Source organism: Lonchura striata, chromosome 8 (assembly GCF_050655825.1).
Source record: "Lonchura striata isolate lonStrDom1 chromosome 8, ASM5065582v1, whole genome shotgun sequence".
In the NCBI taxonomy this organism is placed as follows: domain Eukaryota; kingdom Metazoa; phylum Chordata; class Aves; order Passeriformes; family Estrildidae; genus Lonchura; species Lonchura striata.
In genome coordinates, this window is record NC_140710.1 from 28825850 (window position 1) to 28841075 (window position 15226).

The 15226-nt window shown below is 43.9% G+C and overlaps 1 protein-coding gene across 21 annotated transcripts in view; it reads left to right on the forward strand.

The window, feature by feature from the left end:
- Positions 1-15226, forward strand: part of RASAL2 (RAS protein activator like 2) — a 163047-nt gene that overhangs the window by 100261 nt on the left and 47560 nt on the right. Inside the window, exon 1 of one of the 21 annotated variants that reach the window (XM_021545903.4) lies at positions 13800-14722. The exons of the other annotated variants lie outside the window; for them this stretch is intronic. Within the exon in view, the coding sequence (XP_021401578.1) occupies positions 14701-14722 (22 nt within the window). The 5' untranslated portion in view covers positions 13800-14700. Of the gene's footprint in view, positions 1-13799; positions 14723-15226 lie in introns of those variants that run through there. 21 annotated transcript variants of the gene reach the window in all.

Sequence of the window (15226 nt, forward strand, 5' to 3'; positions counted from 1 at the left end):
CAATACCGGGGAGTTGTGGAAGGCAGATGTGAGCAGCAACTTACTTTCCTGCAAATTCTTCATGTTGTTGCCCAGCTTTATCTCATACTCTGTGGGTACTCTCCTCTTTCTCGCTTTAAAATCTCCGGGGAGGGGAAAAAAAAGTGTAATTGCAATGAATACTTGAAGTGACTCGTGTCAGAAAGATCTGTCATGGCTCTTTAAAGCTCATGGGAACAAATCAGCTTCATTTGTGCATGAGCAGGAGGAAGGGACATTCTGCTACACTGAGCCTTAACCTTGCAATTTTCTGATATCTGGGAGTCAGTGTAACGTGTAATATTGGAAGTCAAAGAATTTGGGGATGCAGCAAATTACAGGGTGTGGATGGCATTTGTAAATGGCTCGTTGGCATCAAGAGACAGATTCATTTTCCAGCCTGTAGAGGTATGTACCTTGTCCAAGTTTTAATTCTCTGCAAAGGGAGAGCTTCCTTTTATCTAGATTTCTTGGCTAATTGGCATCAGACAGCATGAATGTTTTTTAGGAGTGCTAATAATGGTGGGATTTGAAACTGGGCCAGTGGCAGAAGGGGAGACCTAATGATCCCCTTTCATTTAATTTTCTTCAGCTATGGGTGACTGCTTCTGGTAAGGGAGAGGGAAATCTCCACAGGAAGTCAGCAAGCAAATGATGCAACTACAGGCAGAGCTTATGTTTCAGCACTATCACCTCCACATGTGAAGCTGTCTACAGACTAGGAGTTATGTTATGGATTTAATGGGAAACAATGGTGAAATTGTCATGGTACACATGACTGCAAAAATTGGGTTACAGAGCAATGGCAGCTTCTCTGAGCAGGTGATGGCAGCTACAAATGGCTGTGGTGAGTTTGTGTGGAACCATAGAATCATTAAGGTTGGAAATGATCTCCAAGGTCATCAGCTCCAACCGTTACCCTGGCACCTCCGAGGCCACCACTAAACAAAGTCCCTAAAAGCCACATGCACACATTTTTTAACACTTCCAGGTGACTCCACTGCTTTTCTGGGCAGCCTGTTCAATGCTAGACCAGTGTTTCAGTGAAGAAATTGTTCCTGATGCATTCTTGCCTAGCAGAACAGTGCTGATCCTTGGGCTGTGGGTTTGCTTTGGTAATATGTGATATTGCATTTTTCTTCTCCTGCACCTGCAGTGTGCTGAGCAGGGACTTCAGGAGGATAATGTTGTGATATGCACACCTGCCAGAGAAGTGAAACAGCTCTGCCAATACGTTTCCTTAAAGTTGAGTCTCTGGGCAACCTTCAAAAGCGGCACCAACCCACAAGCATTGAAAAATCAATGTCTGCCTTAAAATGAGGAGATTGAAATGAATTTTTTTCTATTTATTTATCCATTTTCCAAACTTTTTGATTTGATCTGTAGTAGGCTTCAGTCAGATTTCCAAGCTCAGTCTCACTGAAACTGTTACAGACAGGTCCGTTCTAGAATAGATGTTGTAATTGTCACCACATCTGTTTGGTTCCAGGAGTAATGGCTACAGAAAAATGCCAACTATACAATATAAAGCATAATTCTAATGCCAGCTTTCATAGCATTCATGCTCTTAAAGCCCTGGCCTAGTATATCCAAATATCACACCGAAATGTCAGCTGTATTTTCTCCAGGGAAACTCCCACCAGAGCGTCCAGGAGGAAGCTCTAAGATATTGCATCAGTCAGAAATTAAGGCCATGTCCACAAGATGGAGGATGTGGTATGTCCTTGTAAAAATTCCTTAAACTATGCAGTCTCTTCCCTTGCTGTGCTTCCTTTCTTCACCACCAAGTCTGGTCCCTAATTTTAGGAACAGATTAAAAAACCCCTCCATATGCTGCAATCAATGCTTGCACCAATCTCTAGTGTTTGGCAGGTCCTTGGGCTTTGGCAGTTGCTGTATTTTGGTGCTTATGCTGAGATTAACAAAGCCTTCCCCTGTAAACACAGGTGGAACTGAGTGATGAGAGGGAGGGAGACCACATGATTCATGGGCCGGGGTAGGGAGTCATGTTGCTGGTCACAGCCACTCATTCTCTGGAATGCTCCTCTGCTTTTCTTCTGCCTACCTGGTGAGTGCCAGCCGTGTGCCGCTGCACGCTGAGAGCTTTTTGGTGGTGGTTTTGTCTCCTTATGTGGTGTTACAAGTACTGGTAACCTTTTTTTTTTTAAGTCTGTGCCAGTCATGGAGAGTTCAGCTCCCACCTGATGGTGTTGGCAAAGCTGTGGTTTCTTGATGCATAAAGGGAGCAAGCAGTGACCTCAGGGTGGAGTAAAGCTCCCTGCTGGCACGGCACCCTCAACCCTGCTCTGCAGGAATCGCTGGTATTTGGGTTGTGCTGAAAGCAACAAGTTGAACTCGTTGTGGGAGTGCTGTTACCTGGAGCCAAACATTGTAGGAAGAGGGTAAATAATGCTTAAATTGATGGGGCAGTTCCTGTGTGATCTGGCCAGAAGCTTAAGTGTCATGATCAGTAAATCATCACATTGGTCATGGTGAATGGCATCTCACAACACTTAGAAGCCATCCGTGTGGGTGTCAGGGATTCTGATGGAACTAGAATGCTGCAGACTGAGTGATACTTATTTCTCTCTCATATTTAGTTCTCTGTCATGTGAACTGTTTTCCTCAAAATCCTAAATCTCTGTTATCTATGTGATGATGTGGGACAAAAGACCCCAAAGCAACCACCACCCAAACCCCATCCCTCACTAACTTGTTCTTTCATTTGTTTGCTTGTTGGAGATGTCATCCAAATGGGTCTAAATAAGAAAAATCTATCCTGGGTGTTTCCCAGCTCTGGTTGAGCCTGTATGCCCAAGGAAAAACAGTAGGTCAGGAAATAATTGTAGAGACCAACATGAATGGTGGAAGAATGCCAACAAAACTGCCTTAATCAATTATTTTCACAAAATACAGCACTTGTGAAGACATGAATTGTGCAAACTATGTGGCCTGCAAGGTGAGCAAGAAAATCTCCTGGGAAAAATGTCATCTTGTGAATGCCAGCATCGGAAATGAAGTACCCTTTACAATTCTGCTGGTTAAATATATAGCTGGGTGTATTCATACTTTAATACAAGATGTTTGATGACATGAGGCATATGGTTCACAGTCTGGAAGGGCACTCTAGAGTGAATGTCTCTGTAAACAACTTCTTGGCCCTAATTTGGAATTAAATTAGCGTAATATTTTTGGAGCGGTCATTAATAGGTACTTATAAACTTGCCATCCTGCTAGAAGTGTAACTTAGCTGAATCCCTTGGCTATTCTGAGGATACCAAGGAAGTTGGATTGAGTACAAAAATGTAATTAAATTGGTGTGGAAGTGGGAAAAACATACCCCATGGTTGTTCATCAGTGAAGTTCTGAAAATCCAACAGTTCTGCCCGGCTGAATTACCTGTATTATTATATACTACAGAACTTCAAGGTTTGTTGTTTTTCTCACCTTCATTGTGAACTTTTCTGTCCCTATTTATCTTTCCAGGCTGTCAGCAGGTGCAGCTTTCACTGCCCCTGGATTTCTCTGTGCTCCAGAAATTGTTATTTAGGCAATTCTTTTTTTCTGCTCCCCTCCTGAATAACCACTGGTTAAGGTCTCTGATCTCAGCTGGGCTGGGAAAGCTCATGCTGCTCACTCTGGAAGTGAGGAGCACAATTACCCAGCTAAGTGACAATATTCCATCAGTGTGCAGAGGTTGTCATCTGCAGCTGGATAAGAGCTGTTGAGAGTAAGTGTAGAGATCAGTGACTGTGCTAAAATCACTTCATTAAGCAATCTGAAAGGATAAAACACTAGACTGTAATGTGCATGTGTGGGCTGGCACTTCATCAGCAGGGTTCTGCTTTCCACAATAAATGAACTGGCTTGAAGAGAGACTTGAGTGTCCATCCATTTTTTTTTTTCAGATTAAAAAGGGCTTTCTATGTACTTTGCCATGCTCCAGTGGGTCCACATCTTCTCATGTCTGACATAAATCTGCTATTGATTTACACTGCAACAGGATTACTCTCATAGCTTGTTCACAGGATCCTGTCACAGCACTACACACTGCTTTCTCTTAGGTCACTTAAGCCAAAAAAGTTACCCATGTTCCAAAATAACTGTGAATACTCCCATCATGATTTCCTAATACAGACCGAGTTACTCAGCCTTGTCCACTGGGATCCTCTTGAACTAGATCACAGCTTGGTTAGGACACAGTTATATTGTAATGCTGCTTCTCAAAGCAAAATTACTTTCATTATAGATGGGCATTTAAAATTATTTAATGAAGAAAACAGAGCCTCGTGCATATAGAATTGACATATTTAGGTGTTAAGGAAACTTATTTTCAGCATAGCTGCTTGTTCCATGCTGTGGCATTGAAAATAGGATTGGAACGTTAGTACTGCTTTGCATTTTTCTGGGCAAAGTGCCTCAGATAACTCCTGTTATTTCCTGATGGACAGGTATGAAGGCGAGTAGTTTTGCCTGACACATGACATTGTTCCAGGGGTTGGAGAAACAAACATTCATTGTTTCTTATTCCCTCCTAAATTATCTGTAAGGGATTTTTATTAAGAATGACTTGGGTGTACAATATCTAACCTATATTGCTGTGAGGACATCATCTACTGACTAAAGCAATATCCATCAATCAGTCTGTCAGCACCTGTCCCTAGTGCATGTAAGACCCATTTTTCCTCCCCTTGAAAATGCCTCATGCAGAGAACATTAATACATTATGATTTATAATACCACACTTTGTGCTTACAAAGCATCTGCATCACAAGGCATCTTTGCTTTATTATTTGCATATATTATGAATTTTCATTTACTAAAAATTCCTGTAGAAAACTGTGAGACTCATGCTTCTGGGTAGTTTCACTGATCAAGAAAGCTAATTTTTAAATTCACAGGATGGCAAAGCTGCTTACCTTCACAGGTTTCAGACTCCTAACTTCAGGAAAGTGACATTTGTAAAAACTGCAGCGTTCAGTCAGTGCCTGTAAGGCAGGAATTACCAGGGAGGGATGTATACAAGTTTTAAATTATTGGTTTTTGTAAGATGCGCCAAAGCAGAAGGGCTTGGTTTAATTTCCAGGCTTGTGAACTCATCTGCTTTTAGAACTCAGGGGTGAGGGAGATAAACCCAAACACTTTGAACAGGTCTTCTCATGTTCTCACCTGCTATTCTGTACAGCTCTGGTGCTAATTTTGGAAAGCAGTCTCTCAATACAGATATTAGCTGCTTCTTGTCCCTGCTTTTTGATTGGTTTTTTGGTTTGTGGGTTTGGTTTTTTTTTTTATTTCTACTTTGCTGACCCTTCCCACCTCTCCCTATTTCCATATTTTCCATACTTCTACTCTGGTCAATAGAGCCATTTGTATCTGGATTTGCATTGGTTCAACAAACTCCCAGTGTAGGTAGGTCCCACAGCATGAAAATAAGTTAGTCATATTTTGAATAGTCTTCTCATGCTGATTTGCATTTTATCTTACAATCTGGCTATCCTGGAAAATTTGGACAAGACTTTTTAATGGTTTTTGAAAAGCTTTAGAGCACAAGACCTCCCTTAAGACAAATTTAAGAAGCTATTCACAATATAACTTCTGCTGTGACCAGCACTACATCCCTCCTGCAGCTGTGGAGCTGTGTCTCTGGCTTTCTTGCACAGCAAAGGTTTAAAAATCAAAATCAATGCTCCAGAGGAATTTGAAGATACATTTGAAGGGATTGTTTGAAACTAAATATTCAAAGGATGTAAGCAGAGAAGACATTTCTGATACCAGTGTTTGATAATGGTCTGTCAAAGCATACAAATATCAGCCAGAGCCCAGTGGTTGGGAGATGAGGCTTGATAAATTCAGTCTTGGAACTAAGGAGCAATTTGCTAAGCAGAGTGGAGTTAACCATTGGAACAGCTTACAGGGGATCAGACAGACTCTTTGTGTCTTTGTGAGGGTGGTGACAACTGGATGTCCCTTTTTCTGGAAGACAGGTTTTGTTCAGAAATAATTCAGCAAATGGATCAAGTCACTGAGGGATGTTCTAAAGGTGTTTCAAGTCAGGTTAGAAGGATCTGGTGTCTCTTATTTTCTATCATTTCAAATTTCCAGGACTTCTAGGGGGACTGTGTTCATGACTTTCTTGCAAAGACTTTTTAATTCTTGCTGTTGTTCTGATGTCTGTCTCCACCTCCTGACAGTCCCGTGCGGGCAGGTGACCTGCATGTTAGTGTGACCTTTTAAACCACACAAAATGAATGTAAATAATAGGGATGTATTTATGCAGGGTGTTCCCCTCTGTGGGTTTTCCAGGAGAAATCTGCTTATCAAAAACTTCACTGTCCTTTCAATTCCTAGTTGCATCTTCCTGGCTGAAGTCTTTGCCAGTTCTAGCTCCATTTTTAACAAAATTTGTTTTGTCTTCCCATATTTTAAAATACAGCAGTAAGCCAGTTTTGCATTTGGTATGCAATATACTTCCCCTGCTATCATGAACATTTTAAAATATTGGAAGGGATTAATAAAGCTAAATTATTGCACAAGATGAGGCAGCCAGGGAGTAAAACAGGATCTGTATGTGATTTGTACTCCTAGAAAGGATACAAAATTGGTAAGCATTCATGGGGAATCAATAATTATAACTCTGTTTTCTCTAGAACCTTTTATTTATAGAGATGATAGTTAATACTGCACGTTTTTAATGGAAAGACACCCAGGTGATTGTGAGTACAGTATTTGATTAGGGAACTAAAAGAAAATTTCAATATGAAATTTTCGTTTCATATTGACTAACCAGATAGACCAAAATAACTATCTAATCCTTTCTCTAAAAGTTCTTTAATTCCATTCTTATTGCAATTAGATTTACATCATCAGTTTGCACGGTCTTATAGAAAAGGTTCTACTTATGGAAGTTGGACAAAATCTGATCCACACACAGAGGGAAATTTGTTGGAACAGTTAATTAAAAAAAACAAATCAGCTCTTTTTGCATAGATGGGAAATCTATCACAGGATTTTATATGATGCAGGGAATGTTTCTGGGTTTCCATCCCAGATATGGGATACAGATGCACTTGCTCAGTGGGAACAGGAGGAGAACTCTGCTCAGTCTGCCACACTGCTGGGGTACCTCGCTCCTGAACCGCCTGTCCCATGTTCCCTCATTAACTGGGAATTCTGTACAGCATCTGCCCAGCTTGGCAGGTGTTATATGAAAATATCTGTCCTGCACAAACAATACTTGCTACAGTTTGTCTTAGTAATTGGAATTTTCCTCCCTGCTGGGACTTGATAGCTCTTTTTTTTTTTTTAATTCATTTGTTGGTTGGTATCTAATTTTTTGCTTTGCTGATCTAATGGCTTTTTGGTGTAGCTTGGGTTTTAGTCAGTGGTCAGCAAATATCCTTGTTTGTAATAGGGACTGGCAAGTGTATAAATTATTTAAAATAAAGACAGGTTCAGAAACTGGTGAGCAAAAGGCGGCTGTCTCTTTAAAGAGTGCAGTTTGATCGGAGCATCAGCCCCATCCCCTGAGGACAAAGGCAATTTTGATTTGTGGGGCCCAGGAGTCCCTCACTTACCAGAATTCGTCACTGCTCGTGCATGTGTAAACCTGTAAAACGCTCTTTTATGCAGAATAAATCTTACGCTGTAAATCCCGTACAATTAAATGTGACCCTTCATAAAGTCACGGCGACGGGGCTTCACTGCAGAGCAAGCTCGCTGTCCAGGCAGGGCAGAATTATTTCCCATTTACCTTGTTGGTTTTTTGTTTTGTTTTGGTTTTTTGTTTTGGTTTGTTTTTTGGTTTTTTTTAAAAATAAATAACCACCCATCAGTGCTGCTGGCTGGTTTCTTTGAGCCCCCGGGATCGCTGCTGTGTCCTTACCTCTCCCTGCTTTGCCCGTGGCAGTGAATCCAGCAGGGCTGTGGCTGTGCCCGCTGCTGAGGAAGAGGAGGAATTCCCCCTGTCCTGTCCTCTGCTGGGGCTGAGGATGAGGTGGAATTGCCCCTGTCCTGTCCTCTGCTCGGGCTGAGGAAGAGGAGCAGTTCCCCCTGTCCTGCCCTGCTGCTGGGGCTGAGGAAGAGGAGGAATTGCCCCTGTCCTGTCCTCTGCTGGGGCTGAGGAAGAGGAGGAATTGCCCCTGTCCTGTCCTCTGCTGGGGCTGAGGAAGAGGAGCAGTTCCCCCTGTCCTGTCCTCTGCTCGGGCTGAGGAAGAGGAGCAGTTCCCCCTGTCCTGCCCTGCTGCTGGGGCTGAGGAAGAGGAGGAATTGCCCCTGTCCTGTCCTCTGCTGGGGCTGAGGAAGAGGAGGAATTGCCCCTGTCCTGCCCTGCTGCTGGGGCTGAGGAAGAGGAGGAGTTCCCCCTGTCCTGTCCTCTGCTCGGGCTGAGGAAGAGGAGGAATTGCCCCTGTCCTGCCCTGCTGCTGGGGCTGAGGAAGAGGAGGAATTGCCCCTGTCCTGTCCTCTGCTGGGGCTGAGGAAGAGGAGGAGTTCCCCCTGTCCTGTCCTCTGCTGGGGCTGAGGAAGAGGAGCAGTTCCCCCTGTCCTGTCCTCTGCTGGGGCTGAGGAAGAGGAGGAATTGCCCCTGTCCTGTCCTCTGCTGGGGCTGAGGATGAGGAGCAGTTCCCCGTCCCTGCTGCTGTTGGCAGCCAGCAGCAGATTCCATTATTGCCGATCAATGCCGCCGCCATGCAGGAGGAGGGGAGAGGGAGGGGTGGGAGCTTCCTATTCACAGATTGATCAACCTGCCATTGCATGAACAAATTCATTGCAAAGAAGGCTTGGGATGCTGGGATAATAGCTGGAGCAGGAAAGGGCTTGTAAACAGGGGAATGCAGGCTCGTTAGTAGTGGGGAGGGGATTTAAATTGCCTCTGAGCTTGCTGGGTTGTTGTTTTTTTTTTTTTTTTTCCCTAGCATAAAGCACAGTACCTGAGCCTTCAAACAAAGCCAACACTGTGAGGGATGGTAGGGCTATAATGCACTTAGCTGATGAGCTATTGTGCTGACTTACTTGAGCTTCTTCAGCACTGATGTGTTTCTACTTTTTCCTTAAGTTGATTCTATTATAACCTGCTGCCTCTTCTGGATTTTGAGACCTCGGTGTTCCCTGCTTCCCTTTTTTGCCTTCTTTCTGTTCCTGCTTGGACTGAAACCTGACACAAAGGGACAAGTACAAATCCCAGTTACTGCTCCCACCCATGCCTGCCGTGTCAGAGGTAGGGTTGGGAGAACAGGGCAAGATCACACTCTCATGTTTGCCAGTGTAGACAATAACTGGAGTACTGGAATCCCAAGACCATCAGCTCCTCCCCATCCTTCCTGCCCTGCTTCGTTCACTTACTGTGTTCTGTATGGAAAAGTTTTCTGGCTGGAGAATAAGTCTGCTTTCTCCTGGGCATGTGGCCGAATGGCTGGATAGCAGCACTGAAGATGAGAAAAGCCTTCTCTCGTTCCTTGGTACGGTAGGGTACAAACTGTATTTTTTGGGTTTTAACGCTTTACCGGGAAACCTTTACGACTTTGGGGCTTAATTTCTTCAGTAGTTCAGTTACCTGACCTTATTTCTTTTTGAAAGCTTTTAAGTGGTGTGAGATTTTAATTAAACTTGGTTACAGCCTGTTTGAAATAGTTACAAACACACTGGGCGAGGGTTACCTTGTAAATGGGCATGTGCCCTGCAGCAAATGAATTAAACTGGACTAAACAATGTTACTTACTGCTCTGGTTTTCTTCTCTGTGCCTTTTGACAAGCTGATCACCGGGTTCAGTCCACTTCCTCTCATTTCTGTCGGCTTGCCTGACTTCTGAACTGTGTGATGGTAGCAAGATAAATCAGGGGAGACTGCTCGAGGTTTTTCTTCTTAGGAGAAATGTGTAGATGCATTTAGAATAAAAATTCCCAAGTGGTGTCTTAACTCTGGGACTACGTTTAGGGTTCACTGACACCTCTTGGATGTCTGCAGTACATTGGGTCTTTTCCTGTGTCCATAACAATAATTCCTACTGCTCAGGGACAAAATCCTGCCACAGTGAGCAAGAATGCTGAGGCTCAGAGCAGCCTTCCGGGCCATGGAGGGGAGCAGGCAGGAGCTGTTGATCTTTGCTGTGTTCAAGAGGCAGTGAAGCTGTCCCAAAGGGTTGCTTTTTAGAGAATGCCTCTATTCACAGCCCTTTTACAGACAGTAAAAAGATTGGTTTGGAAAGCTGTGGCTCAAGGCTGTTGTTTAATAATGAGGACAATAAATATTGGTATCATACTAATGTGTGTTTAAATCATGAGCCTCTAAACAAATTAGGCTGCAGGAACAAGTTACCATGCATCAGCTGATCGGCATTAATTGTCTGTGTGCGATCTCTACAGCAAACACAAGGTAATTTGAATTAGCAGGGGCAGTCCAAGATCATTAGGAACTAACGAGGACATCAGCATCTCCAGGTCATGGGCAGCAGCTCCTTGTCTCTGCTTTTGTGTTGGCACTGTTGTCCAAGCAATTTGTTTGGCTGTGTGTGGAGTCAACCATGAAAAGGGAGGTTTTAGAGGTTGCTGCATGGGGAGGTCAAAAAGAAGCAACTATCCCAAATTTTGTACAGCCAGGCAGGGGATGTGTTGAGCAGTTTAGGGACGTGCATCTGCTTCATTTCGGATCTGGTTTGCAGAACTGGAGGATTTGTTCTTCTGCTTCGAAGTGCATGCATCAGTCAAAGAACAGCTGATGTTGTACTCACTCAAGGCCATGTACAGTTTCCTTCAAACTTTCAGGGAAAATAAATTGTGGGGGTTTATACTTGAAACCCCAAAGTTATTGTCTCCTGTGATATCTATGCCCCTTCTTCCAGCCTCCTCTAGTATGCATCTGCTTCACATGTTAGGTCTATGTCTTTAAGACTGTAAAGTCTGAAAAGTCCTAAAGTCGTTTAGGAATCAATGACTTAAGAATCTTTTAAGTGACTTAGTGTGTCATTCAGGTTGCTTTCTATGAACCCTCTGTACTGGGCACTAATTCAATTACACCTATTTTATATGCCAGTACAATGTAAGTGTCTAACACCAGCATAACTGCCTGTCTGTAAATTAAAGATCTTTTATAGTTACTTGGATCATATTCCAAGACTTACCTGATCAACTCAATCCCTAGTAAAGCACAGTAGCTTCTTTTCAAACCCCTGCTAATGGACTGGGAGAGCTTTTGATCATAGTTTATATTTAGCAGTTGTTTGATGCTGGAGTTCTACAGCCAGTGAGCTTTGCAGGGCTCCCTTTGTATTTTCCTTTCCAGGCTTGGCAGCTTTTGTGCACTTCAGTGTCCTCAAACTTGGTTGCATTCACTCTGATGTATCTTCTTGTAATTTTTTTCTCCGTCTGGTTGCCTTGATAAATGTGGAAAAGCTATCTCTGCAAATTTCCATTTTTTCCTTTAAGTTATACCTTTCAGGATTTACATAATGTGTTTTAGTCAGAACACAAACTTGGACTTCAGGACTTAAAACAGATTGGGGGGGTTGAAGTTTGGTTTTACCTTAGGTTTCTTGTACAGGCATTTAATGAAATTTTTATGACAATCTGTGAATTGGGCCCAAGTTGAATTCTCCCCAAGTGAGCAAAATGAGAGAGAATGATTATTGCAAGATAAAACATTAACATTTTTATTAATTTTGATATGAAGCTTCCTATTTCACTAGGTAATACCCATCAGAAAAATGCTGTTGAGACACTTCTTCCTCTTCTTGTTCTTCCTTTTATATCTGCAAATAATTCCTACCTGGTGTGGCTATCCCACAAAGCTGGGAGGTTTGTTTAGTGTCTGCTTCTCCCACCTGGAGAAAAAGCTCTCCACAGTGAAAACAGAAATTTCCACCACAGCAAGTGTTTCAAGTGGCCACAGCACCCAGCAATAGGAAATTTAGGGCAACCCCCAGAGCCCTGTGGTGACCAGAGGGCACTGAGGCTACACCACTGTGGTAGAGAGGGTTCCCTTCAAAGGAGGGCAACCCTCACCACTACTCCATGTAGTAAGTGGCACCTGGCTTACACAGACCTTCCTCCTGGCCTACAGAACAAGCTTTGGTGTTGCTGAGGGTAGAGTGGCTCAACAGGATGGGAGAAGAGACCTGCCTGCATTGTATCCTTGGGCAGTTCCCTCCTCAGAGGCATCTGCCACTGTGGAGTAATTGGCTCAGGTAATTTGGAAATTACTGTTGCTATGTAGTGTGTAAATACTTATTTTGGATAAATACTTATTTACATAAGTATTACTGCATATCACCAAGATATCAGATGATAAAAGGGACCCATTAGGATGTTTACAACTCATTTGTTTGATGGGTATAGTGGAAAGTGTCCCTGCCTGGATGATCTTTAAGGCCCATTCAATCCCAAACCATTGTAAGATTCTGCAGTTTTTTGTTGAAGGTTGAAATGGGGTGGATCTGTCAGGTGGATTTTCTTCCCTTTTGCCTTTTTTCCCCCCTTTTCTTCCCAGAACAGATGGGCTGAAAAGGTTTTCATATTGTTTTGATGGATAAACAATGTGATCTATCTGTAGCCTTGGTTCCTGAGAGTGAGCAATGCAGAAAGCACTTGTAACTTAATGCTAAGCTGATGAGAGGTGCATTGATTTTTGCAGCAGGTGAAGATTATGCAAGAGTAGCCTCAAGCATTAATAGTGGAGTAGGGAAGGGAACTGTCTAATTTTTTGCCTGGTGGTGACAGTATAGATTTCTTTCTCAAGACTCAGCAAAAATACTGTTCTACAGGCGTCACAGCAAGTTGCTTCAGCTTTTGATTTCCAGTTAATAAATCCCGACAATTTTGCTGTATCTGGGTCTTCTTTTTCCTAGGGACTAAGCATTTCTATTTGTTCTTGTTTTTTAGAAGGAGAAGAGAGGAAAAGGTAGTTTTTATTTTTAGTTCACTGCAAGCACCTAGTGAATATTTAATTTTCCCTTCCCCATTCAGTACACTTCTGTGATGGTGTGAGAAAAAAAACCTCATTTTACTGATGAAACACCAACATTTTATTTGCAGAAAAGTTGGATTGCTGCTGGGGGGATGTTGGGGAGGAGACAGAAGGCAAGGGGAGCCAGGTACATTCCTTGTGGTAGCTTTTCAACTCCGTTCAGTTTAAAGTTAAGCTCTTTCCCAAAGTGCCCCTGCTGCAGAACGTGTTGTGGAAAATAGTGAAGAGTTTGTGCTCGTGTTTCCATTTATGACTCAGCAAAGTTAACAGAGTGTTTTAAATTACCGGGGCAGCTTTGATGTGATTTCCTGCGCGTGAGAAGTGGAGGAAGCCAAACCTATTACGTTACTCCTTACTAGTCAGTGTAAGATCAAAGGTGCTCACTCTAGCCCTGTTCCAATGGAATACATCAATCCCGTTTGCCATTGTTACATGGACATGGGAATGGCAGAGACAATTCTTTATATCCTACCTCGCACAGCTCTGGGCAGAGCAGTACTTACAGGTGCTGCAGTAAATAAAGTTTCCCTTCATCTAGGCCAGGGAGGCAGCTGGTGATACAGAAGTGCACCGTCAGGTAAAACTGGCAGCACTGCAAAGGCTCCTGAGGTGGTGGGACTGACGGGCTCAAAAAGCTTGGGCTGGCACTGGCCCTGCTCCAAGTGCTTTGTTCTCTAAAGGTGCCCTGGTGGGACTTACCCTGCAGCTCTGGAGCAGGTGATGCTGTAGGAGAGCTGGTGCTGCTCCGGAGGAGGAGGAGGGCTCTCCCCACGGGGGTGCCTCTCCCTGCGGCTCCCGCTGGCTCCGGCGGGCCGGGATGGGCTCGCTCGGTGCGGGCAGGGCTCGGGCATCGCCCCCGCAGCTGCCTGTGCCCTGCCCGTTCCTCGGCGGGGCACCACACATCCTTACTTGGACTCTGCCCAGTTCACCAGGCTGCTCTCCCTCTCAGCAGTCCTTTCCCCAAGCAGACTGAGGGGCTCAGTGTCAGCAGTTTGCTTTTGTTAAAAGATAAATATCTACCGAGTGAGACACTAATACTGCAGGGTCCGGATTCCTTCGCCTCTCCTCCTCTATGCTCCATTTTGTCAGTCTCCAAGCATCCATGGGAGAGACGTATTATAACTCCGCTGAAATCAAAATCCGGCATGCAAAGGCATCACAAGTAATGCTATCCCTGAAGAAGGCTTCTCTCCTTTTTTTTCCTCCGGCTCTTTGGAGGAAAACGCCGCTCTCGTGGCTCCAGCTGGCTGTCTCTCCCCATAAACCTTGTTTTTTGCCGCTGTGAATCAGGATGCACGGGGAGATTTTCGGTAGCGGAGGGAAGCCGGCACTCGGGCGTCTGTTAATAGCCTGAAAGTAACTAATGAGGATGTGCAGCCGGAGCGATTGATTGAGGAGCTGCAGTCCTGTGTGCTGCTGCTCCGCTCGCTCGCTCCCCGCCAGCCCCGGCCGGGAGGGAGGCAGGGAGGGCGCACGGAGACACCCCGCGGTCCCTCAAGTGGAAGTCACGGATCCCCGGGGCCGGCCAGGAATGGAAGTTTCAGCTGCATCTTGAAAGGAGAACGGCAGGAGTCAAAATGTCCCTGCCTGGAGTCACGGCTTGCTCCTGTTCCTTAAGGTTCAGAAGATAACAATGGACTTTCTGCTGGGAAGTGATTTTTTCCCTCCCCGTGTCGGGGGGTGTTTTGTGGAGCTGGATTCCTTAAAGTCTGGCAATTGAGCTGGAGATGGGCAGCACTTGTGATAAAGGTATCTCTATGCATACATATGCATATCTAGCTCTATATAAAAATGCTTATTATGTCTGTTTGTTGAGAGATTTTTAATGCTGTGTGTACTTTATTATGCTATTATTCCAGTATTTGTATTAGTCAAAGACATCAGTGCAGCTTTTATGAATATTCGTGCTCATCTGATCGGTCTGCATGGATTTAAGATGCCAAAGTCGTGTCTTAGTAAGGTCATACTGCCAGAACAAGGAGAAGTTGACCTATTTTTTTTTTTTTATCTGCAGAGATATATCTGTCATATTACCCAGGCACTTATAAGTCTTCTGTGGGCTGCATGCTTTGAGCAAGTAGTGGGATCATACATGACCGAACTTTGACCTTTGCCAAATAATGTTCAGCTGGGACTAAAACTGAGCTTCCCTGCATCTTGATTGTAGTTATTTCTTAATTACTGCACTGCTTACGTAAAGAAAAATTAAATCTAAACTGAAATAGATTTAAGTTCTCTGAATACTGTCTCTCA